General features: G+C 32.6%; 2 protein-coding genes across 2 annotated transcripts; both read right to left on the bottom strand.

Annotated features, from left to right (window-relative positions):
* Nucleotides 1-2991: 2991 nt before the first annotated feature.
* On the bottom strand, nucleotides 2992-5153 carry LOC136226560 (gallate 1-beta-glucosyltransferase 84A23-like). The gene is made up of 2 exons (XM_066015123.1): nucleotides 4067-5153; nucleotides 2992-3599 (listed from the first exon to the last, which is right to left on the bottom strand). Exons 1-2 carry the CDS (start codon nucleotides 5108-5110, stop codon nucleotides 3123-3125), a joined length of 1521 nt encoding a protein of 506 aa, XP_065871195.1. The 5' UTR covers nucleotides 5111-5153; the 3' UTR covers nucleotides 2992-3122.
* A 10727-nt stretch (nucleotides 5154-15880) lies between these two features.
* On the bottom strand, nucleotides 15881-17568 carry LOC136225745 (gallate 1-beta-glucosyltransferase 84A24-like). The gene has a single exon (XM_066013846.1). It carries the CDS (start codon nucleotides 17500-17502, stop codon nucleotides 16075-16077), a length of 1428 nt encoding a protein of 475 aa, XP_065869918.1. The 5' UTR covers nucleotides 17503-17568; the 3' UTR covers nucleotides 15881-16074.
* Between the last annotated feature and the right edge of the window lie 6696 nt (nucleotides 17569-24264).

Genomic DNA, 24264 nt, shown 5'->3' on the forward strand with positions numbered 1-24264 from the left:
TTCTGTCCGACAGAAAGCTGATCTCACAAGCTTCATATATATAGATATCTGGACAGTTACATAGATCCGGTGAAACGTTGTTCATTAGGATTGGGGATCCGATTTGAGATAACAGGATGGGTAGATTCATCCTTGTCAACTGTTCATCTCATTGATATTACTAGGTATAACTAATCCTCAGACTCAAAAGAATGTTAATTGGTCATCCTGAATTACTGAATGTGAGACTTTGATCCTGCGGTCCCACGATCCTTAACAGAGATGACTCTGGGGTGTGAACTGCAAAGGTTGGGTGTCACAGGAAGTAATGTCAGGGTAGTTATACATTGGATTGAGCATTTATCACTCCCGATTAATGGGAGATACATCCAAGGATCGCTTGTGGAAGACTCGACTCTAAACCCTTGCAAGGTGATAGCTTAAGAGTAGAAATACAGATTTCACTTAACCTATCTTTTTGAGTTGACTCGGCCAAGAACAAGTAAAACGAACGTCTCGCTATATGTGACTTGACATTACCCATAGTCATAAGATTCAGTTCAAGGATGTAGTTGATAAAGGATCGTATTATACCGTAACTAATACGGAAGGGTTAACGACAGAATCAACCTGTCTTCTTAACGGACTCTGGGGGAATGATTACAGACTTGCCAATAACATGCTCAGTACATCATTCCGTTATGCAAGGATTAAATATAATTCTTGAAGAAATTAATTTAATAGTTGCATACGGCCAGAAGTAGTAAGAACCTAATGGATCACACATAAGACTTGGAACCAAAAGAGAGATGGATATGATTAATAGATGGAAGCCCAATTGAGCCCAGTAAGGCCCAAATATATGGAGGGGGGGCGAAATTTGTATATAGAGATAAGGAATTGATTTTATTCCATTAATCCTAATTTGATTAGGATTATGAATTAAATTAATTAAGAGATAATTAAATTAGGAGTTTTAATTGGATTAATATACTCCTATTATTATCCAATTAGGTTATTTATTATTATCCTAAATATATTAGATATATAGTGAGATAATAATTAGGAATCCTTTTCCGAATTGGATTCCTATTAAGTAACCTATTCCTATTAGGAATCCTTCTTCGATTGTAAACCGATTTATTCTCCACTGGCCACTGAGTGCTGAGAACAGGAATCGGATATTCAGCGGCTTCTGTGTAAGGACTCTCCCTGTGACGCACCATCGTTCAGGTTGTTCCGTAGTCCCCACGTTATCGATAATAGCTTCCTCTCCCTCGTTGATATTAACTTTACTCAGCAGTGTTTCGATGTCGTTCTCTATAGCAAAACTCTTCCGAACGTTGATCTCACCTAGAAGATGCCGACGACCGGCGTCAAAAACTCCCTATCGGCGGCAGGGACTAATCAAAATTAATATTTTTTTTAATGGTAAAGACATATTAAAAATGAATTCAAAAGTGTTATCAAAATAAAAATAAAGAGTTCATTTTAATTAATTAATAGTGGTAACATGTTTTTATAATTATTGAAAAATAAAATTAAAATAAATAAAAACTTTAAAAAAAAATGAGGTTGGTATGGAGTTCAACATAGGATATCTTAAATAGAAATAAGCATCTTTAACCATCTAATCTACCTTTAAATATTGAAATAATACTACAAAGAGTCAATGTAATTCTTTCCAAAATATTACCAGACACCATTACTAAAAAAAAAAATTCTCAATTCTCCGGCCGCCTGCCGAGGCTCAAGCCCACCCCAACCCTCCCTTGGTTCCGCCCTTGTGAATCCTTATGGAGATAGGATTCTTTGTTCCTTAAGGAGTCCGAATCCTGAGATGAATCCTTTGTCCCGTAAGATTCCTGAAGATTTCTTTATATTTGGAGGTTCAGACCGCACTATCATTGGGATGCTATCATTGGACTTGGGCTACTATAGACGTGTTTGGTCTTGGGCCGTTGGTTCTACGCGCGTATATTGGGCTTTAATGAGAATAACGCTGATGTCATGTATGTGACATCATTTTGCATGATATCATTTACCAAACATTTTTGGAGATTTGTATATTTACCTCCGAACTTAGAAATTGTTGAGTATTATCTCTAATATTGTCAAGTAAGATCAGTTTTACTTTTAACTAGCAAAAAAATTTAAACATATTATTTTATTGTTATTTAAGTAGTTATTTAATTATCATGTCAGACCTTACAAACATCTAAAATATTTATTCTATTACTAATACAGTTATAAATAACCTATCGAAATGATAATATTTAAGTCTGCTAAATATAAGTTAATCACAAAAAAACGGTATAAAATGTTTACTTTGTTATTAAAACAGGTATAAACAATCCGTCAAAATATACATAACTGCTTTATTTTATCGATAAACTTATTTAGAAGATCTATCTGATAGATTACTGAATAATATAGGCTTAATACATCATTTGCCCCCTGAACTTGTCCAAAAAGTTTAATTGGCCTCCTGAACTTTCAAAGTGCCCCGATAGCTCCTTTAACTTGCATAAAATATTCAGTTAACCTCCTGAACTTGCGTAAAATGTAATCAATTGACCATTCGATCGTAAAAAAAAAAAAGTAAGTTAAACACGGAAGATGTATTCCACGCATCTTAGAATGTTATTACATAATTCAAAAATAGATTAAAAATGAAGTTATTACTTACTCAACTATAAAACTCGTCTTCTCTAATATTAGAACCGCATACCTCGATTTTGGTCGTTTTACTTTTTTCTAAGACTCGTGCAATACATTTTCCTGATTTAACTTACTTTTTTTTTTTGCAACCGAGTGATCAATTAACTACATTTTGCGCAAGTTCAAGAGGCTAACTGAACATTTTATGCAAGTTTAAAGGGCTATCGGGACAGTTTAAAAGATCAGGGGGCAATTAAGCTTTTTGGACAACTTCACGAGGTAAATGATGTATTAAGTGAATACTATATATAAAAAATAATTATAAAAAAAAACATGATCATAATTTCCAAATTTTAGAAAAGCAAAAGCTCTGTATTATTAATTTCAATAAAAATTGAACAACAAGGATCATAAATCCCAGAGCACTATGAAATCAATACAACAAAATTAACAATCAAACACACAAAATCACAATTAATTTTTCAGGCTGCTGATGATTCCACAACAGGCACCAACTTTTCTACTTCCCCATTACTTGCCTCCACCTTTTCCCCCAAATCCACACTCTTCGGCTTGCCGGCCGCGATCTCAACGCTCCTTCTCCTAACCTCATCAACGAAATACTGAACATTACTGTCGGAGGAACCCCCTTCCGCCACAGCCGCCTCTGCCGCATCCTTCCATTTCAATGCATTGATTTTCAACTCCTCCGCTTTTGCCCCAACTGTTGCCTCTAGCAAGCATTTCTCAACCTCGTCGCGGAGAATCAACCGGTTCTCGGCCTCTCCCCGGCCCATCAAGACACCGACGTTAAAGACGTCGACTAAGTACTTAGCATCAGTCACTTGATCTCCCCATTGAGGGAAACACACCACGGGCATTCCGGATGATAGGGCTTCCATTGTTGAGTTCCATCCACAGTGAGTCACGAAACAAGCCGTTGAAGGGTGAGCTAATACCTGTCGGAGATTATAATAAAAGTTATTATTGAGCATTAAGAATTAGGGTAAATTATATACGTGATGTACAATCTTTGTCCTATTTCACATTTTGATGTACAACCAAACTAAAGTGCACGGTCGGTTGTGACTAGTCAACGCGCCACATCAGCAATTTTACCTCCATAACAGTCAAAATTGCTGACGTAGCACGTTGATTGTTCAAATTTTGACTTTTATAGAGGTCACATTGCTGACGTAGCGTGTTAACCTTCTGTTGACTAGTCAAAACTGCCGGCTTTACATTTTAGTGGAAGGTTACTAAAAAGTTATATACTTTTATGTGCAAAATTGAAGATTGTACACCAAAATGTGAAATAGGACAAAAATTGTACACCACAGTGTGAAATATGACAAAAAAAATTATACACCAAGTATGTAATTTGCCCTTAAAAATTAACTTAAATTTTTGGTTTAAATGACAATACCTTCTCCTGCGGACTCCATTGAACGATCTTCCCTTTGTCTCCGGCTTTTTCGAGGAATCCATCTGGCAAGTGAAGAACTTCGTAACCGGAATCCTTATGCGGAGGTTTCATCACCCACAGAAATGAAACCCCTGAATTCAATAGCCCAAAAGCGATTTCGTCCCATTGATCTTGCTTCAGGTACACCACACTTCCGAACGAAACATACACGACCGATGATTCGGGCTTGCTGTCGAGCCATTCCAGGCAGTCGTCCGCCTTCATTATGTCACCTCGGACAGCCGAGTTCGGCGCTTTCGGATTCATGAACAAAGGTCCAACTGTCTTAATCGGACAAAGCTTGGAGATGTATTCAATGATTTCAGGTTCTAATTCCTGAAAAGACTCCATCAGGATACAAAAAGGCTTGTCAAGATTCTTGTATTGTCCCAAAATTGCCCTTCTCAGAAAAGGATAAGGAGTTGTCGGATACAAGAAACTTGGAATTTCATCAAATTTCAACAAGGGCATACTTGGTAATTCAACATCAATTTCAGGATTTTCTTCATTTGGAAAAGGGACAAGGCCATGATAGTAATGATAATAAGCAGAAAAACAAGCACAAGATTGAACCCAAAGCATCGCCGACGGAACACCGACGGATTCCGCTACGTCGGAAACCCACGGGATAAAAGGATTATTAATCAAACAACTAATCGGCTGCCCGTTTTCTGCATTTCTCTGAATCATTTCAGGGAAGAATTTCTTCCCAACTAGCTCAAGCTGAGGGAGGTACTGATCGAGATCCTGACGCCTCGTTTCATCATCATCCCACCCGTCTTCGAAGAACTCGAAGCGGATGTATCCATCACCGACGGGTGTAGGTTCGTCGGAAATGCTACCGGACTTCCTCATTTGCCTGCCTGTGATTTCGGGTGTGGAAAACGTGACGAGTAGACCCTTGGAGGCGAGACGTTTGCCGAGCCGGAGTAAAGGATTGACATGTCCTTGGCCTGGAAAAGAGATAAGAAGAACATGAACAAGAGGAGATTGATCAGACCCCATTTATGTTTTCTTTGCTTGTTTGATGGATTTAAGGATTCATACTTATCTATATATATATATAGTATGTATATATACATGGATTGTATGAAAATTCTGAAAAATTAAGGTTTGAGGATATGGTTTGACTAGTAGATAGATAGTACATTTGAAAGTTTGTTTTATATTTTTCAGGGGCAAAAGTGGAAGAAATATAAATTAGGTAAATTACAGGATGGCCACTGAACTTTGCCCATATTCACAGTATGACCACTGAATTTCAAACTGGAACATAAAAAGTTACTGGATTTTTCAATTTATTACACCTATGACCATACCATGAAAATAAGTTTTATGTAACGCTTTTAAATTCAGTGGTCATACTGTGAAAATGCGTAAAATTAAGTGGTCAGCGTCAGCGTCATCTATTACCGCGAAGATTTTGAAGGTCTTACTTGTGTCATCTCTTACTTCAGAATGAAAGTGATCTCTGAAAAGAGGAGAAATCATTATGAAATTTCAATCTGTTGTGTTAGGTAATTGTGAATTTTTTAAATTGAGACCAAAAAACTTTTTCTTATTTGAATCCCTAAAGGGATATACAGAGAAAGTTTCAAAAGTCTCATGGATGGAAGTAGATCAGTTCATGGACCGGGCTGGACTGGGCTCGGGCCGGACCTAATCGGGTTTTAAACTAAACTACTTTGTCTAAGCCCAGCTCAGCCCGTGTTATATTTCTATGAGGCTCGGGCTGGACTGGGCCAATGTAAGAAAACTAATTCCCAAGCCCAGTTCAACCCGCCCACTTAATATATAATCATATTAAAAAATTAATTAACATTAAAATTAAACTATAAAAACATAAGATTACTATTATCTCTTGCATTCTTTATTAGTGTCTTCACTCCATTTTTTCAAACTACAAGTCTTATTTGTTGCTGCAAATATTAAGAAGAACGCACAAACTCTAGTCCAACATTGAGGAGCAAAATATAAATTTTTCTAATTCAATTCAAGTATATGAATTCCTATATAGGCATAGGGTCAGACTGTATAATGAATGTATGATTTAATACATGTATGAATAATAAAAAAATACAATAAATTTAAAATTTAATTAATTAATTAATTCAATAAATGTCAATAAAAATAATTTTAAATTAACTAAATAAAAAAGGTAATTAAAAGGTTTTATATAAAACGTATATAATATAATGACGAGTCGGGCTAGGTTGGGCTCGGGCTTTTGAGACATATCCCAAGCCCAAGCCATTCTATGTGCGGGCTTAGCGGGTCCGGGTCGGTCCAATTCTTAAATATATATGTCCAAGCTCAATCCGTGATAGACAGGTTTGGATGGTCTGAACGGGCCAACGGGCTCATGGACAGGTCTAGATAGAAATACGTATCTTGAGGTGTCTCACATATTTCGATGTGTTCCAATAAATACCCACTTTTTATGGAAATGTGAGAATATATATGATGTTTGACCACTAAACGCCGCGCGTTGCCATTGTCCATCACATTTGATTTCCAAAAAAGCACTGAACGAATTTTTGTTCTTCAAAACTAGATATAGAACAACGGCTTATCGTTACGGCTATTATTCATCTTTTTCTGTACCGAAAACAAAATACAAAATTGAGCAATATTTTTTCTCTATGAGTGTATTTAGAATGATTATGTACTGTGCAATTCAAAATCGAATTTCTAACTGAGTTGTTTCATCCTGGATATGACCAGCTTCTAGACTGCTTGCACACTTCAAAGGCAATTCTAATAATGTCTTAAAGAGAGTGACCTCATCCGTGACTTACCCCAGATACTTTTGTTTGGTAAATCCATTCTCTTCTATTACTGTGCAACATCAATTTTAAGACGTTTTTTGTTGCAATTTCTATCGAACAAACCGATGAGCGATTGATATCAACAAAATGTTTCGGTTTAAGGGGCTCACTTCCAACGGTGGAAATAGAAGATGTTGTTTTATTATCTCACCATAAAGTAGGTTGCATCTGTTCTTACGTTTGAAAAACCTGATGTTTTCGAAACTACCACTGAACCAGAAAAGCATGTTGCATCTGTTCTTATCTTTGAACTTATAGATCTCTTTTTTTCAGAGAAAATTCTTCCACCAAATATTTTAATCACGATTGTATTTTCATCGAACTCTAATTAAATAGTTAAGCTAATTTAGTAATTTAACCAATTCAGCTACATGCTTTGTTGTGCTATAAATTGAAATTGATAAGTATATTTTATTCAAGCATATTCTATTATGATAATAAAACAGAATATAAAATGAAATAAATGTTGGGATAAGTTAGTTAAGCCACTTGTTATTCTGTTTTTGTATTATTGGGATGTGTGAAATGTTGTTAAAAATGAGTAAGGACATTAAAACCATGAATTATTATAATTAATAAAGAAGAAAAATCCAAAAACATAATGGAATATCCTTTTAATTCTATTTTCATTTATTTAGGAATGTCATCCCACTTTCTTACTTACAAGTCAGCTAGGTTAAGGTATATTCATGTTATAATGTTATTATATAATTTAATATTGATTAAAATATATTATTTAACTGTAAAATTTGTCTTCTTTTATATTAAAATCTTATATTTCGTATGTAGCTTACTTTTTGAAACCGAATAATTAATTGGTTACATTTTAAACAATTTAAGTGAGTTATTAGAATAATTTAACCAAATTGAGAGACTATCAAAATATTTTAACAGATCAGATGGCTAATGTAAGTTTTTTTCATAAATTTCGAAAAAAACATGTATTAAGCCGAATATCAGTCATGATCACATACACCTTAATGAGCAAGTAGAATTTGCTCGTTCACCATTAGATCTAGACTTATTAGAATCATAAAGTGGAGATTCAAAGCTTCTGAGACTTCAATTTAATAAGCCTATATCTAACAGTGAATGAGCAAATTCACTTGCTCATTAAGGTGCATGTGAAAATTCTTAATAGACGGAAGGGTTAATTTCTAGTAAAATTATGTGGTTTCATATATTTTTTTTTTTCAAATCGGTATACGTAGTTAGTAAACTTTCCATTTTTCTAAATTTGGACTATAACACCTCAAAATGAATTTTTTTAAAAATTAAATGATATTTTAAGTAACTTTAATTCTTTAAACTTTTTAGGTTTACCGTCATTTAGATTGTGTTTTTTTACGAGAGATAAAGTTAATGTTTAGAGACAGAAAATTTCGAAAATGATGATTTTGAAAAATAAAAAAAATATAATTCCATAGTAAATATGATACTAAACGATTTAGTTTTTTAAAATTTTCATTTTGAAATCCTTAATGATTTCAAATAGTTGGAGTTTTAATTGAAAGATGTCAGAACAAAATATTCAAAAAGAATTTATTAATGATAGGATTATGATGCATATAGTTGGTATGTTATTAATTAAGTAATTAATCATCCTAGGAATGGAAGAGCTACTTGCAATTCGTCAATGTGCTAACTATAATTTTCATAAAATGTCTCATTCTTACTTATAAGTCAAACATCTAATAAATTTAGTCAAACTACTCTCAATTGGGACCAAAACTTCTAACACCAGTCACTAATATTGATTGTAATCTTTGACTTAATTACAAAATGTCACCTTAATCCTTATAATTAGATCACAACCGATATGAGTTTTACCAGTGATATGGTTTTAAGTCATTTGGGCTTTCATTAGAAAGACCTATCATGATCCCATGATTTCAGATAGGCCTTGGTCCATTCAAGATAGTGGTGATGTTTAGTCTTGTCATCTTAACCAAAGTTTGACAAAAGTCAAAGCTTCGAACATCCTAATACAGTCGAAAGCTGTTTTTGGAGGAGTGTTTGGGGACACGTGGACCAATCAGCGCGCTGGATTCCAAATAAACGCTCCTCACTATCACAAATACATTGGCACGCAAAGACAGGGTCCTATGACTTATCATAAGCTGACATGTGAGAGGTATTCCAGGATCCCATGTATCTGATTTCTTAATCACTTAACTTCATTTCTTTAGTTTGATATTCTCTGTAATATTACTGACTTTAGCATCAGATAGGGTTCGTCGAACTCCGACCCTTTTTCTGACGGTTGTTGTGGTTTCAGGTGACCGGAACTTCAATTAAGGATCAATCTTCAAAAAATACGATAACAACCAATATTCGATACCTCATGATTAAATAAGCTTACCACTTATATATAAAAGAATTTAGGAAAAGAATGAGATTTAAAAAAAAAATCTGCCACCAACAAGACTACCTTTAAGCTCCGAGCTGATTCTGAGATTTTGAAAGTCTAAAAGCGAAGTAATAGATGAAGATTTTAATAAATAAATAAAAGAAAAAAATCAACTATACAAAATAAAAAATTACTTAAAAATGAAACATCTTTTACTCATATAAAAAATATTTTATTTCACTTTAAACATCCGATTGCTCGTATAAAACATAATTTAAACACATTTTTTGAACTTTCTCCATGTTTATGTTGCGCATTCAAAACAATTTGCAGAAGAGTTTCTGGGCCAGTCCAATAAAAAAAATTAACAGGCCCAAATAGAAAAGAAGTGTAAAAGTGTTTTGTGGGCTTATTTTCAACTTGGTGTCTAACTTTTGTATGGGGTGTCAGAATTCTTTTATTATATAAATATTAAATAAATAATTTTAGCTAATTAAATATTAACATATATAATTAAATAAATAATTTTAAATTAGTTATTTATATAAAATTTTAGCCTCAGACTTTAAATTATAAACTTCATTTCTACATATCTATCTATCTATTACTAAACCTCACTTGACATGTGTCACTCTAATAGCTAATACTTTCTGATGTGTCACTCTGAAGATTTTTTGAATTGTTATTCCACGATTACTTCATTTCCACAAAATCTCCTCAACTATTCCTCTCCCACTCCCTTAATCTCCGCCTTCCATCTCTATCAACTCATATGCTTTTCCGGATTCACTCTCTCTGTACCTATCTTCATCTTCTCTACCCATTTCCTCAACTGCTTCTATCTCTCTCCGAATTAACTGCTTCTATTCATTTATTTTTGGTAAACAACAATGAGATATTACAGAGAAATGGTATCTTAATCTCTTCTTATACGGTGATAACCCCTTTCAACTGATGGGCATCTTCACTGCTTAGGTCGTCTAAGAGAGTTTATAATTAAGCATGATGTAGGTCATTAGTTCTCATTCTCGATTCCAAAGGTATTCTATTTCGTATCTAACCGTAGCCTCTACTCTCATTTTTTACGCACCTCCCACTCTCATTTCTATTCAATCACTATGAATCCTTAATTCGTTACAGTTTGTGCCTATCTGCAGATGATATATTACAGTCGGGAATATGCCAAGCATTCTTTATCCAATTATTCTGGTCAGTTTGATTTGTCTTTGTGCATTTGACCAGGGGTTTCAAATTATCCATTTTCATTTGGCTAACAATTTTTTATTCTTTGTGCGTTGGCTGTGCCAGTTTTGATTGAAAGGGGGTTGAGTGTGCTGTTTGGGTTTTTGAAAGACTCATTTTTTTTAGTTTTTAAGGCATGTCCAATGATTTCAGAGTCTCACAATGAGTTGATGTTGATTATTAAGTCTCAACAGGGTACTAATTTTGGCAGGTAATTTTCACTTCAATTTCAACTTTCACCTCAATTTCAGTTTTTGTTTCTTGAGTTAGTGGAGTTGATATTATTTAAGGCAAATGTTTCTTTTTTATCAGAAATTGCTGGAAAATCCAATGTTGTGTGTGCATTTCCAAGGATATGAGAAATCCTCAGCCCTCAATTGAAGAATTGGAAAGGGCTGACTTCATATTTGATCTTACATTTGATGTTGGGAGGTGCGTAATCTCAGATAGATGATGAAATTGCAGGAGTTCTTTCCTTTTAATCTTTTTCATATCTTTAATTATGTTTTTACTCATCATATTTTTATGTTCGCCCTTTTTGTTTGATTAGGTGGCAATTAATATGCATAAAGATGTATATTTGTTTCTGCTTTATTTTTTATTTTTTTGCAGTTAGCTAAATGCAAGTAGCTCAACATTTCTGCCGGAGTTAATATTAATATTATCTAATTACCATTACAGGCTTCTATCTTTTCAAGATTCCATTATAAAGGTTAGATTCTTGGTACCATGATCGAGATCATGCAAGATTTATGTTAGAAACTATTGCAATAGTTCCTTATTTTCGTGTCTGATAATGTCCTCTTCTTATCAGACATTACCATATTAGATTGATTCTAGGTAATATGATGATTAGATTTACTTTTTTCTCTCATCCTCAATCGATTTCTAACTTGGTGATATTTTTCTTTTGATAATCCTTGATTTTACTGTACCGTTTTTGTTATTTGTATAGTTGATCGAAACCATGAGTTTTTTTTTCTCAGTCCTCTATAAAAGGTATCCTGTTTCAGGACGAATGGCCTTTTGCTTCTCTTCTTTCTCTCTATCCCGATGCCTGGTAGCACTATTGGGTCAGAGCACGTGAAAATTGAAGGCAATACTCAAGTTCTTTTTGATTTTTTACTATTTCATTTGTCATTCTTTATTTCACACAAGTTTATTTGTCTACATGGCATTTTGATGGTTTTCTTGATTATATTGTTGAGAATGATCTTTAATTTGAAACAGATAAAACAGAAAAGGCAAGAGAAGAATTACTTGATGCATACATGGGAGACGCTAAAATTGGGGTTAGACCTCTTCAATTAAAGTTTTGTCCTTTTATATTAAACCTGATTATTAAGTTTCCCGTTGTCTGGCTATTCAAATTCTGTTTTACTAGATTTGTAGCTTGGATTTATATTTAGAATGATAAGCTACGTTTTAGATATTTCTGAAAAAAATAGTTTAGAGGTAAGGTATTTTTGAAGATTGTCAAATTCACTGCATGTTTAGAGGCAAGGTATTTTCTGCCCTTTTTTGGTTTCTCGAGACCAACATTGAGTCCTTAGTGTATCAACTTCACTGCATGTTTACAGGCTTGGTATTTTCTGCCATTTATTGGTTTGTGGACCAACATTGAGTGCTTAGTGTATTATTTCAATAAACAAAATTGAACTGAACCTGGTCTCCTGTCATGTTAGGCAAGCTCTTGAGCAGCCACTCAACTACACCAGAAATTACCCGTCTGTTCTGTTAGATAATTTTCTTTCTGTGGGGTTGCAGAGGTTTCAGTTGGTTTCTAAATTATGGAGACTATATGTCCAAAAAATTTAAAGTAAATATACACTTCTTTTTACTAACATTCAATTTCCCCCTTTTTCTTTGTATTTTCAGCTGCTGTTCATTTATTAACCGTATTTATGGTTGTTCTCACCTGCTGAACTCTGCGTCTTCGGAGATAATTAGATTGCAACACAAACCTTAGAAAAGACAGTTTTTTTAGAAAGAAAAGACAGATCTTCTATGCAGAGACATTATTGAATTTCCTATTTTCACAGGTTTTCCTGATTTCCTGTTGTATCTTTATTGGTTCAGTTCCTTTTTTTCATTTTATTCTCTAATGCTTTTTGTTCTTTAAAAAGTTGTGCAAAGTTTTATAAGGGATAAAGTATCAAAATAGGTGTATGGTTTTTGGGATGTATGAATTTGGCTCCAGTTACAAAATAGCACAAATATATGCCTAGCTTTTAAAAAGATATCAATTTAGGCTCCACTTACTAGCCTTTAAAAAATATATCAATTTAGGCCTCAGTAACGGAACGAGACACATCATTGATATCAATTGTACGTGAAGGGAGAAATCAGAACTTAACGGAATAATAGGAATACCGTGTCTAATTCGTTATTGATGCCTAAATTGGTAACGTTAAGCTTATATTAATGTTATTTTGTACGTAGACCCTAAATTCATACTTCTCCAAAAACCACATGCCTATTTTGGTACATTATCCCTTTTATTAATTGTTGATTACAGTGTAATGAACTAATTTATACGTCCATATTTCCAAGGATGCCCCTATCTTTTTATTGAATTTGGAGCTAAATGGAAGCAACTATAAAGCTGAACTCAAAGATGGTAAAGGAAAAATTGTATATAAAAAAAGGCAGTGCAAAATATCACCATTTCATTGAAGAGGTATTCTTCTTCACTCTCATTGCTTGACAATTTGGACACAAAATTCTTCATTGCTACCATCCTCAATTCTCTGAGCAATGGAAATTCAATTGAATAATGATAAGTGAATTTTACAATTGAAACTAACATCATACAATTTTTACAAATATTTCAGTCACTTAGCATATTATCGTCCATAAATTGGATTGTGTTCATAATTTTTTGGTCCAGATCATTACTCCTTACTCCTGTCTAATTGATTTGTTATATAGAGCTGGAAAATTGTCAGAAGCAAAGTGTGTGATGTAAGAAATGCCTTGTGAGCCTGCAGAATACATGGAAACATCCATCTCGGTGTTCAAGATACTGAACGACTTTTCGAGCTAAAGCCACATCATGATGGAACCTATATACAGTTGTCAACATGTATGCTGCAGCAGGTCGTTGAAAAATAAAGACGGATCCTAGTGATCTTCAATATTTTTTTTAACACATACGGATTTATTGCAACGAAAAATAAGGATTATAAATGTTAAGGTCGTTGAAAGCGGATTCATTGAAGGATCACAACAAGATTACAACAAAAAGATGTATCAAATTGGGCTTTAGTAGCTACCAAGTGAGCTGTCCAATTACCATTTCTACGAATGAACAAAAAATTACTAAACAAACTTAAAGTAAAAACAAAAAATAACACAAAAATCACTACACAAGAAGTCGTAAGCAAAGAGGAAGAAGGTGTGGATAAAGCTTTTATAAGCTCTAGAGAGTTCCCTTTCGTTTTATTTTAGTTTATTTAGTTATTTTAACATCGATGTCAAATCGAGTTAAGTTTTTCTTAGAGCTCATTTATATCTTTTTATAAATCATTTACTTTTTAAACTCAATCAAAGCATTTTGTATCATTTTCAAGATAATCTTTGTCCATTTACGTTTATATGTTTTTATTTAATTAATACTCATACTAAGATGAGATTAATTATGAACTTTGTTATTTTCGTCCTTTCAACATTCAGAATTCTATCATTGGAAGTAAAAAGACGGGCACTTTACATTTTTTCTGCAGTAAATTTAATTAATAGTTTCAAGAATTTGATATAATTTTGTAACAAGCTAACAAATTTCTTTTAATTAATTATGAACTTTGTTTGTTTATCGAAAAATATGATGAAAATACTTTTCTGATTTTTCACCGTTTGTTTCCTCAAGAACACAAGTAAACAGAAAATTTTAAATTATTGGACATGATTTTTTTTAAAGAAATTAAGGAAAATGTTTTATCCGATAAGAGAAGATTAAAACATTTTCTTATGCTTTTGGAACACTAGTCATTTCTTAGGATGTGTTTAGTAGTTTTTTTTTCATGTTCTTGTTTGTCTTTTCATTTTAAAAGCGAGAGTTTCAAGTGTTTGATTATGGACATTTTATTTGCATTTTACTCCCTAAAAAGTAGTATTTTATAAAAGCAGAGAATCTCCGCTCTTTGGAAAAACAATTTTTTCAATAGCAAACAACAACAACAAACAGTATGTATTATCCTTTTAAAAACAGTAGTTACTTTTTTTTTTTTTTTTTCGTTTTTCCATGTTTTTAGCCAAACAATAAAACAAAAAAAATATTTATTTACCAATCCAATTTTTTTCTAAAATAGATTATTTTCCAACAAACACACAATGGACCTTAATTTATAAAATCTAAACGATATGTTATTATATTATTGATCAGACCTATTGGAACCTTATCTCAAGACACCTTTGGACCAAAAAAATCTCGTTTTAAGGGCTCATTGGTCAGTTTGAAATTTCATTGGTTGGAAAATTTTGTGATTTTCTATTTTATTTATTTTCTGTTTAAGATTATTCTAACTTGTTGGAGGTTAAAGTTCAAATTTCTCCCTACTCTTTTTATAAATGTACAAATTTACTTTTCAACGTTTTTAAATAAGATATCTAATAGAAAAATATAAACATATCCATTTACTGTTATTTAATCCATTTACTAACGGTCACAAGACTTTCTAAACATCAATTATATATAAAATGTTAACTTATAAACTAATAATTATAAAAAAAATGCCTACAATATTTATCATGTTTTTAACACAGTTACAAATAATTTGAAAAATGCATGAAATTATTCCGTTAATCATAAACTTGTTTAGAAGGTATACAATTTCATACATTACAAAATAAATCTGTATTTTTTCAAAAATAATAGGGACAAAGGTAGACGTTATTCTAAATAAAAAGGAGATAAAGACCAAATTTAACCTTAATGTTTTAATGGAAATGCAAATTTAGCCTTAACATATGAAATTATGTAAATTTAACCCTAACATATCCAAACACGACCAATTTTAGCATTACGTTATCGAAAACTAGAAAAAACTAGCTTGACTGGTTTTTAACTATCACTTTAGTCCTTCCAAATATCAATTATGTATAAGATATTTACTGTATTACTAACAAAATTACAAAAAAAAAAAAATTGTTAAAATATTAAAAACTAAATCTGCTACATATAAATTAACAACATTTTTTTTTCGACAAACTTGTTTAGAATGTCAGACGTGACAGTTAAATAACAATTAAACCAATTTTGGTAGGCGGAGATAAAATTTTACTTGAAAACATTAGACTTACATCTAAATTTTATTTGAAACGTTAGAGTTAAATTCGTCCCTAATCCCAAATATGTAGAATATTCTATATCAATGTTAAATTTTTACAGAAATGAGTATATGAAGTTGGGTGCTTATATTACTTCTTTCAGCTGAATATATATGATCTAATTAAAAACAAAGAAGATAATTTGGGCCAATTTATTATTAAGTACAAGTTAAAGGATCAAATCATAAAAAAACCCAAATTATTCATTTGACTTTCTACTACTAAACAAAACCACTCCTTGCCTTTACCTCATCCACAAAAGCCTGTATATTCATATCGGAAGAACCACCTTGCGCCACCGCAGCCTCCGCCGCCTCCTTCCATTTCAAAGCATTTTTCTTCAACTTCGCCGCCTTATCTCCGGCGGTCGCTTCAAGCAAGCATTTTTCAACCTCGTCACGTGTGATCACCCTATTTTCAGCCTCTCCTCTACACATTCTAACACCAACCTTAAACTCATCAACCAAGTACTTAGCATCCGTCACTTGATCGCCCCACCGCGGAAAAGTCACCACCGGAACCCCCGAGGAGAGCGCTTCCATCGTTGAATTCCACCCGCAATGAGTCACAAAACAAGCAATTGAAGGGTGAGATAAAACTCTCTCTTGTGGACTCCAATTTACTACTTTCCCTTTCTCTCCTACTTCCTCCAAAAACCCCTCCGGTAAGAAAACCGCCTCGAAAGGCGTGTCTTTCGCGGGTTGTTTCATCACCCATAAGAAGGATACACCGGAATTTCGTAACCCGTAAGCAATTTCCTCCCATTGGTCTTGCTTTAAGGCGACAACGCTACCAAAAGATACGTAAATTACCGACGAATTTGGTTTTCCGTCGAGCCATTCTATGCATTCGTCGGCTTTCAAGAAATCACCTTGCACGGTTGAATTGATTGATTTAGCGACCGTTTTAAACAACGGGCCCACCGGCTTAATCGGTAAAATCTTTGACATATACTCAATAAGGTCATTTTCAAGTTCTTGAAATGTTTCCATTAATATACAAAACGGCTTCTCAATATTCTCGAATTGACCCAAAATCGCTCGTCGCAGAAAAGGAAAAGGTACCATAGGATGCAAGAAACTCGGGATTTCATCGTACTTCAAAAGCGGCATACACGGAAGCTGAACATCAATTTCGGGATTCTCCTCCGTCGGAAAATCGACAAGATTGTGATGAAAATGGTAGTAGCAAGAGAAAGAAGCACAAGATTGAACCCAAAGCATTGCCGACGGAATACCGACGGATTCAGCTACGTCAGAAACCCACGGGATGAAAGGGTTATTGATTAAACACGAAATCGGGCGACCCTTTTCGGCATTTCTCTTTATCATTTCAGGGATTACTTTCTTCCCATGGATCTCAAGTTGGGTTAAGTACTGTTCGAGGTTTTTTCGTCGCGGATCATCTTCTTCCCATCCTTCTTCGAAGAACTCGAAGCGTATAAAACCATCTCCGACGGGGACAGGCTCGTCGGTGATGTTGCTGTTGGCTTTTTGCATCTGTTTGCCTATGATTTCAGGTGCAGAGAAAGTGACAAGCAAGCCTTTAGAGGCAAGAAGTTTTCCAAGTCTAAGTAAAGGGTTTACATGGCCTTGGCCAGGGAAAGAAATGAGAAGAACATGAACAGGAGAAGATGGTGATGATACCATTTTCAAAGAAAATTTATGGGGTTTGCTTAAATTTATGGTTACTGAAATATCAATGTGAAACTTTGATTTATATAAGTAGTTTATGTGGAAATAAGTATATAAATAAAAGAGAAAAAATGGAAAAACTAGCAAACAAACAAATGCTTTGTTGTTGTGCTTTTGTAAGTGGACTAAATTGGTATTTTTTAGAAATAGGAATATGAAATTAAAAAGGAAAGATATTTGATGTGGTGATAACTATGCTTCTATTATCTCGGGATCAGGTCTGTTGGGTTTAGGGGCGGTGGTACGGCACTGTAATGACAAGTTTTGTGGAGCTTTTTTCAAACTTGTGCGGGGTAGCTATATGCATTCGGGAAGCTCTAAGTTCGCTCAACAGAAAGAGTATGGACGGATGTCTTATTGAAACAGGTGCAGAGGTAGTGGGTTTAGATCAACATGCCTTCAGGTCTTATTACGGTTTTGGTATTGATGATTGGAATAGGTTGATTCATTCGTTTAATGATGTTAGTATCATTTTTGATAGTCCTTCTACGAATAGTGTTTCCTGTGAACTTGCAAGGGCATCCTATTCTATGCCAGGACTGATGGAGTGGCATACTAGTCCTCCATATTTCATTGTTCAAACCTTTTATTCTGATTCTATTTAATATATGGTCTTTTCTTTCAAAAAAAAAAAAAAAAAAAAAACTCTCTACAATCGATACTTGTATAGGATAGGTAGGCAACAACTTTTGAACATTCCTTTGTAAAAGTAAATTTACTTTAAAGACTAATTAGTGATGTGAAGTCCTTGAACTATTATATTGTTTGCGGAGAAGGTGTTATACTTCACACAAATACCAACATAACACGATTTTGATTCTCATGGTTATGTTCATTATGATCATGAATGTCTTCTGATCCTGTAAGAACTTTAGATAACTATGTCCCATTAGTCTACATTAAAGTGACTCCACTTCACTCTCACATAACTAATTACTTTTGCTTAAACTTATGATGTTCAAAGAATAATTAAAAGCATATCTTAACGTTTTCCATTTTATATCACTACTTATAGCACATGAATGGACAATAGTTTTACCCCCATAGTGACCTCGCAAGGTCTATACAATTAGATTGTCCTTTTGAACCTAGATCTTGGGATCTCTAGTCAATAAGGTTGGATTTTCCTTCGTATAAAAGCTTAAATCTTAATAGGATTCAGTCATATTCTTTAGATTTATTTTCAACTTGATCTCGGTTTAACCCTTTTGTAAGCATATACGAGATATTATCCTTCGATTTGAAATAATCAATAGGGGTAACCCCGGTTCAGATCAGCTATCTAACAATGTTATGTCGATGACACATGCATGTATCGATTTTTTCATTATACATCACATTCGGTGCTCTATTAATCATAGCTTGATTATCACATTGTATGCAAATTGTGGACACATGATTAGATCATTCAAGAATATCCTCCAAGAAGTTTTGTAGTCACTCGACTTCTTCTCTAGTTTTATCCAATGCTATAAAATCAGACTCCATAATGGATCTCGTTATGATCATTTGTCTTGAGGATTTTCAAGACATTGTTCCTCCTGCTAGAGTAAACACGTATCAATTGTACTTTTGGAATCTTTTACCGTTGATGGTGCATGCTTCCAGGCGATCGATATGGGTGGCTACGGCTTCGTCGTCCGCAACTCGACCAACATGTTCCTTGTAGCATCAAACGACATTCTTCAATCCCCGTTTGATCTGTTACTAGTTGAAGCTTTGTCATACCGTGAGGCTTTGAGTTGGCTCAAGGATAATAGGTGGAGGAACGTCATTTTGGAGTCCGATTTATAGATTCTAGTGTATGCCTTGGGGCGAGAAACTATAGACAATTCGAGTCTAGATCCTATGATAGGTGATTGTCAATCCCTTCTTCAGGATATTGAAAATAGTTCTATTGTGTTTGTTCATCGGTCAGCGAATCTATCAGCCCATATGTTTTACTCGGGTTGCGGTTTCAAAGACCTATATTCAATTATATACATCAATGCATAAAACTGGTAATAGATGCAATCAAATCAGGCAATTTCCTGACTAACTCTCTCTATGATTCTTATGTTGATGTAGCTAATCTCAGTCTGAGATTTTCTTCTTGTTCTTTCAATTTCATTCATAGGGAGGGTAATTTGGTAGCTCATAGGGTAGCAGTTTGGGCTAGAGACCTTGTTTTCCCAATTTTTTATGAAGAATTGTTCTATCTATGTTTGGTCTTCAGTATGTTCTGACATTGCTGATCATTCCGATTAATGAATTTGCTTGATTATATATATATATATAAAAGATAGTGTAATAAAAACAATTTTGTAAATATATATACTTGATTTTATAATTAAATGAAAATGTGCTAAAGAATGCATATGCAAGAAGTCTACTTATTTCCTATATTAGTCAAACACAAATTAATATTATATTTAATTTATAAAAAAATGTTGACAAAAAATGCATTTGGAAATTTTTTCATTACATGGGATCATTTGTCATTGTTAGTATAGCTGCATTCATTATTAAGCAAACATATATTTTTCTTTTTCTAATTAAGAGGATTGATCTTACTCTCCACTAAATTATAAGAATGTATGTCAAAAATCAATATTTTATAAACAAAAAAAGAGACAAAACTATCAGTAAAATATCATTTTCTTAACCATACATTATCTTCTTGGTTGCATAAGCAAGTCTCTTTCAAATTAATTAGCGTTGATTGAAAAAAACCTGTTTGATTCAAGTTTTCGTAGATCGGTATCTGTGAGTGTTTTTGTCAAAAATAACCATATAGTTTCTACTCTATAAGCAAAGTCGCAGCAAATGACTTGATACCGTTATGTCTACCTATATGGCTAGGGGTACTTTAGTCATTAAAAAATTGAGTTATATATAAGCCCAAAAAATTCAAATGACTGAAACCTTCAGTTTGACTCTTTATCTTCTTCATCATCTTCCCAAAATAGCAACCTTCAACGATTTTCTAGCTCTAATTTACACCTAAATCACTACCTTATTCCTGTTAACACTACAACCAATGATCAAAAGAGTTACAAACGAAGCATGTGAAGCCGGAATTTGGAGTTACAAAGCACAAAACTTACTTCGATTTTGCTTTGCAAAAGGAGAAGGTCGCAACAAATTTTGAGGGTTCTTACATGGGAGGTTCCTTATGAAGAGATAGAGGATGATAATAGCGTAGGTTTTATGTGTCTAGTTAACAAAGATCACGATGAATGAGATATCTACTTTGAGGCTCCTAGCCATTGAATGCGGACATGAGTGATGTAGTGCACATGATATGATGTGAGGTGATGATGCAGGTGGTGATGTACATGTAAATCAATATGATAGTGGATAACTTGTTGAAGTTCCAACTCGGCCTTCGGATATCCACCATGATGAAGCCCTAAATTTCTTTGACCCGAAGCTTTTGGTGGGGAGACATCTGATACTACACAATTAATCATATTACATCTACACCCATGAGACCTCTCTTTTCTCAACAATAACCACCAAACCCACGTGGACGAGTCCAAAAAAACCTCAAGGTCATGCACATCCACTCACATCAGACGTTGTTGCAACCGTTTCTAATTGACAGCATGCTCTCACCACTAACTGACCACCATATGGATTTAAGCTCTCATTTAACGCACACAACCTGATTCTTTTATAAACAAAATGTACATTATACACTAAAAAAAATTATTCAATTCATTCATTTTGCTCATCTAAATGTTTACTAGTATCTTTCTTTCAGCAAGTTAAGTATCAAAGCGGAACCCTAAGTTAAGTATCAAAGTGGAATCGTTGATTTTTTTTTCTTAATCTTTTTTTTTTGTGGACATTTAAAAGATCGCAGCAAGCTCAAGTGAGATTGTATCCATCAATATTAATTAGAAATTTGGTTACGCAAAATAATTTATAAATACCTACAAAAATATCTTTATATGGTTTCATCTTGCATCATACCATACGTTTTTTTCAATGTCCACAAGATTCTATCCGGTCCAAATTATTAATTATTAAATTCAGTTTCTACTGGAACTATGAATGGCTGTGACTTACATTCCAAATAAATAAATGACTGGAGTGTGACTTAATAGAAAAAAGAGAAGAAAAATATAGGTTTAATACCTTCTCAGTCCCCCTAAGTTATCCTAATACTATAATTGACTCCCAAACTTAGACTTGTGATAATAAGCTCTCTTAACTTGTTTATTTGGAACAAATAACCATTCAAATAGGTTATTTCGGGAGTTTTTTTTTTTTTTTTTTTGCCTTTTAGTTAATGTATTAGTAGATTAGTTAAATGTAGCAAACGATATTTTGAAACCTTTTATTTTTGATATAATATTATGTTGAATGTTTTTTGGGTTTAGGGGTTATTTGTTCCAAATAAACAACTTGAGGAGTTATTTGTTCCAATTGAGCAATTTGAGGGGTTATTTGTTCTAAATAAGCAAGTACCCAAGGTTAGTTGTCACAAGTCTAAATTCGAAAAGTCAGTTGCAGTATTGGGACAACTTGAGGAGGCTGAAAATGTATTAAACCAAAATATAATTAAAGTGGATTTAAGTGGTTAAAGAGCTCGAGTACATTGGACTTAACCCAGAGGTTATGAGGGTTGAATTCATTTGATCACTGGGTACGATCCTTGAGAAGGAGTGGCGCCGGCCTCTAATAATGCCCCTAACATTCGTTTAGTATCCTTTTAAAGTTTAAGGATGATTAAGTGTAAAAGGTCGTGAGTTCAAATTACATGAAATATATTTTTTTATAAAATTTCTTCAATTATTTTTTTAAATAACTATGTTATCACTTTATTTTTAGACTGAAAAAATAAATTTAATTTATAAAAATGATAAAAAAATTTATATTAAAAACAAAAAGTAAATAAAAATTTATAATTAAAAAATCATTGGATTTATAAAAAAAATTAAAAATGTTTGTTCCTTTTTAGGTGAGAACTTTTTATTATTTAAGTCCTAGCATGTCAAAACTTCATCGTTTTGGCGTACTGAGCCAAAAAAAAATTACTTAACCCAAGTACCATTGGTTTTGAGTCGCTTAATTAAAATATTTAGAAAGTTATAATGTACATATAAAATTTTAATTGAAAACTAATATATTTAAAAGTGTCTAATAAATCTCAAAAGTGGAGCCAGATAAATTATATAAAAAGAAATACAATATCCAAAATGTAGATATAGCTTGGAATAGTTAATTTATTGAATATATATAGGGGAGGGATCAAGTGAGAACCCTCCCTTAGGATTCGAACCTGGCACTCCTTAACTACACTTCACATTGCTTATCACTGAGCCATTTGTTTTCCTTGTGTATATTGTCACGCGCTGTTTAATATACCAGTACCTTTTAGCTTCTATTGTTTAATATTTGACGCATACACTTATTAATATCGATTAAATATGCAAAATAATGAATTATTAATAGAAAAAAAATAAATTTGCATAACATGAATTATTAATAGAAAAAAATGCATATAATAATGAATTACTAATAGAAAAAAATCCAAGAATATGCTCTAATTTCTTATTTATTTTATTCCTTTATATTTTTGTAATTTATGTTATATAAAAAAATATATTTTTTAAAACATACGTTAGAACATATATTTTAACTTTTAAAACACGAACTATGAAGTTTAGAACGTACGTCATATTTTTTAGAACATACGTTATGTTTTTTTAGAACATGCGGTATGTTTTTTCGAACATGAGTTATAAATTATATTATAGAACAAATGAAAAAACGATCCAGATATCTACTGATTGTTTTAGAACATTATACATAATTTTTGGAACACAAACTATATATTTTTTAAAACAAACGTTAGAACATATATTTTAACTTTTAAAACACGAACTATGAAGTTTAGAACGTACGACATATTTTTTAGAACATACGTTATGTTTTTTAGAACATACGTTATGTTTTTTCGAACATGAGTTATAAATTATATTATAGAACAAATGAAAAAACGATTCAGATATTTACCGATTTTTTTTAGAACATTATACTTAATTTTTGGAACAAAAACTATATATTTTTTTAAAACAAACTTTAGAACATATATGTTAACTTTTAAAACACGAACTATAAAGTTTAGAACGTACGACATATTTTTTAGAACATACGTTATGTTTTTTAGAACATGTGTTATGTTTTTTAGAACATGTGTTATGTTTTTTTGAACATGAGTTATAAATTATATTATAGAACAAAGAAAAAACGATCGAGATATCTACTAATTTTTTGGAACATTATACTTAATTTTTGGAACACAAAATATAAACTTTAGAACATACGTTATGTTTTTTAGAACATACGGTATGTTATTTAGAATATGTGTTATAAATTATATTATAGAACAAATACAAAAATGGTACATTATTATTTTTTTAAAACACTATATTTAATTTTTAGAACACAAATTATAAAGTTTAAAACATATGTAACAATATTTAGAACATCGTCCTTAATATTTTAAAATATAAATTACAAAAATATAGAGGAATTAAATAAATAAAAAATTAGAGTATGTTCTTGGATTTTTTTTTTATTAATAATTCATTATAATGCACATTTCTTTTTTTCTATTAATAATTTATTATTATGCATATTTAATTGATATTAATAAGTGCATGCATCAAATATTAAACAATAGAAGCTAAAAGGAACTGGTATATTAAACAACGCGTGACAATA

This window comes from Euphorbia lathyris, chromosome 4 (assembly GCF_963576675.1).
Source record: "Euphorbia lathyris chromosome 4, ddEupLath1.1, whole genome shotgun sequence".
Classification (NCBI taxonomy): domain Eukaryota; kingdom Viridiplantae; phylum Streptophyta; class Magnoliopsida; order Malpighiales; family Euphorbiaceae; genus Euphorbia; species Euphorbia lathyris.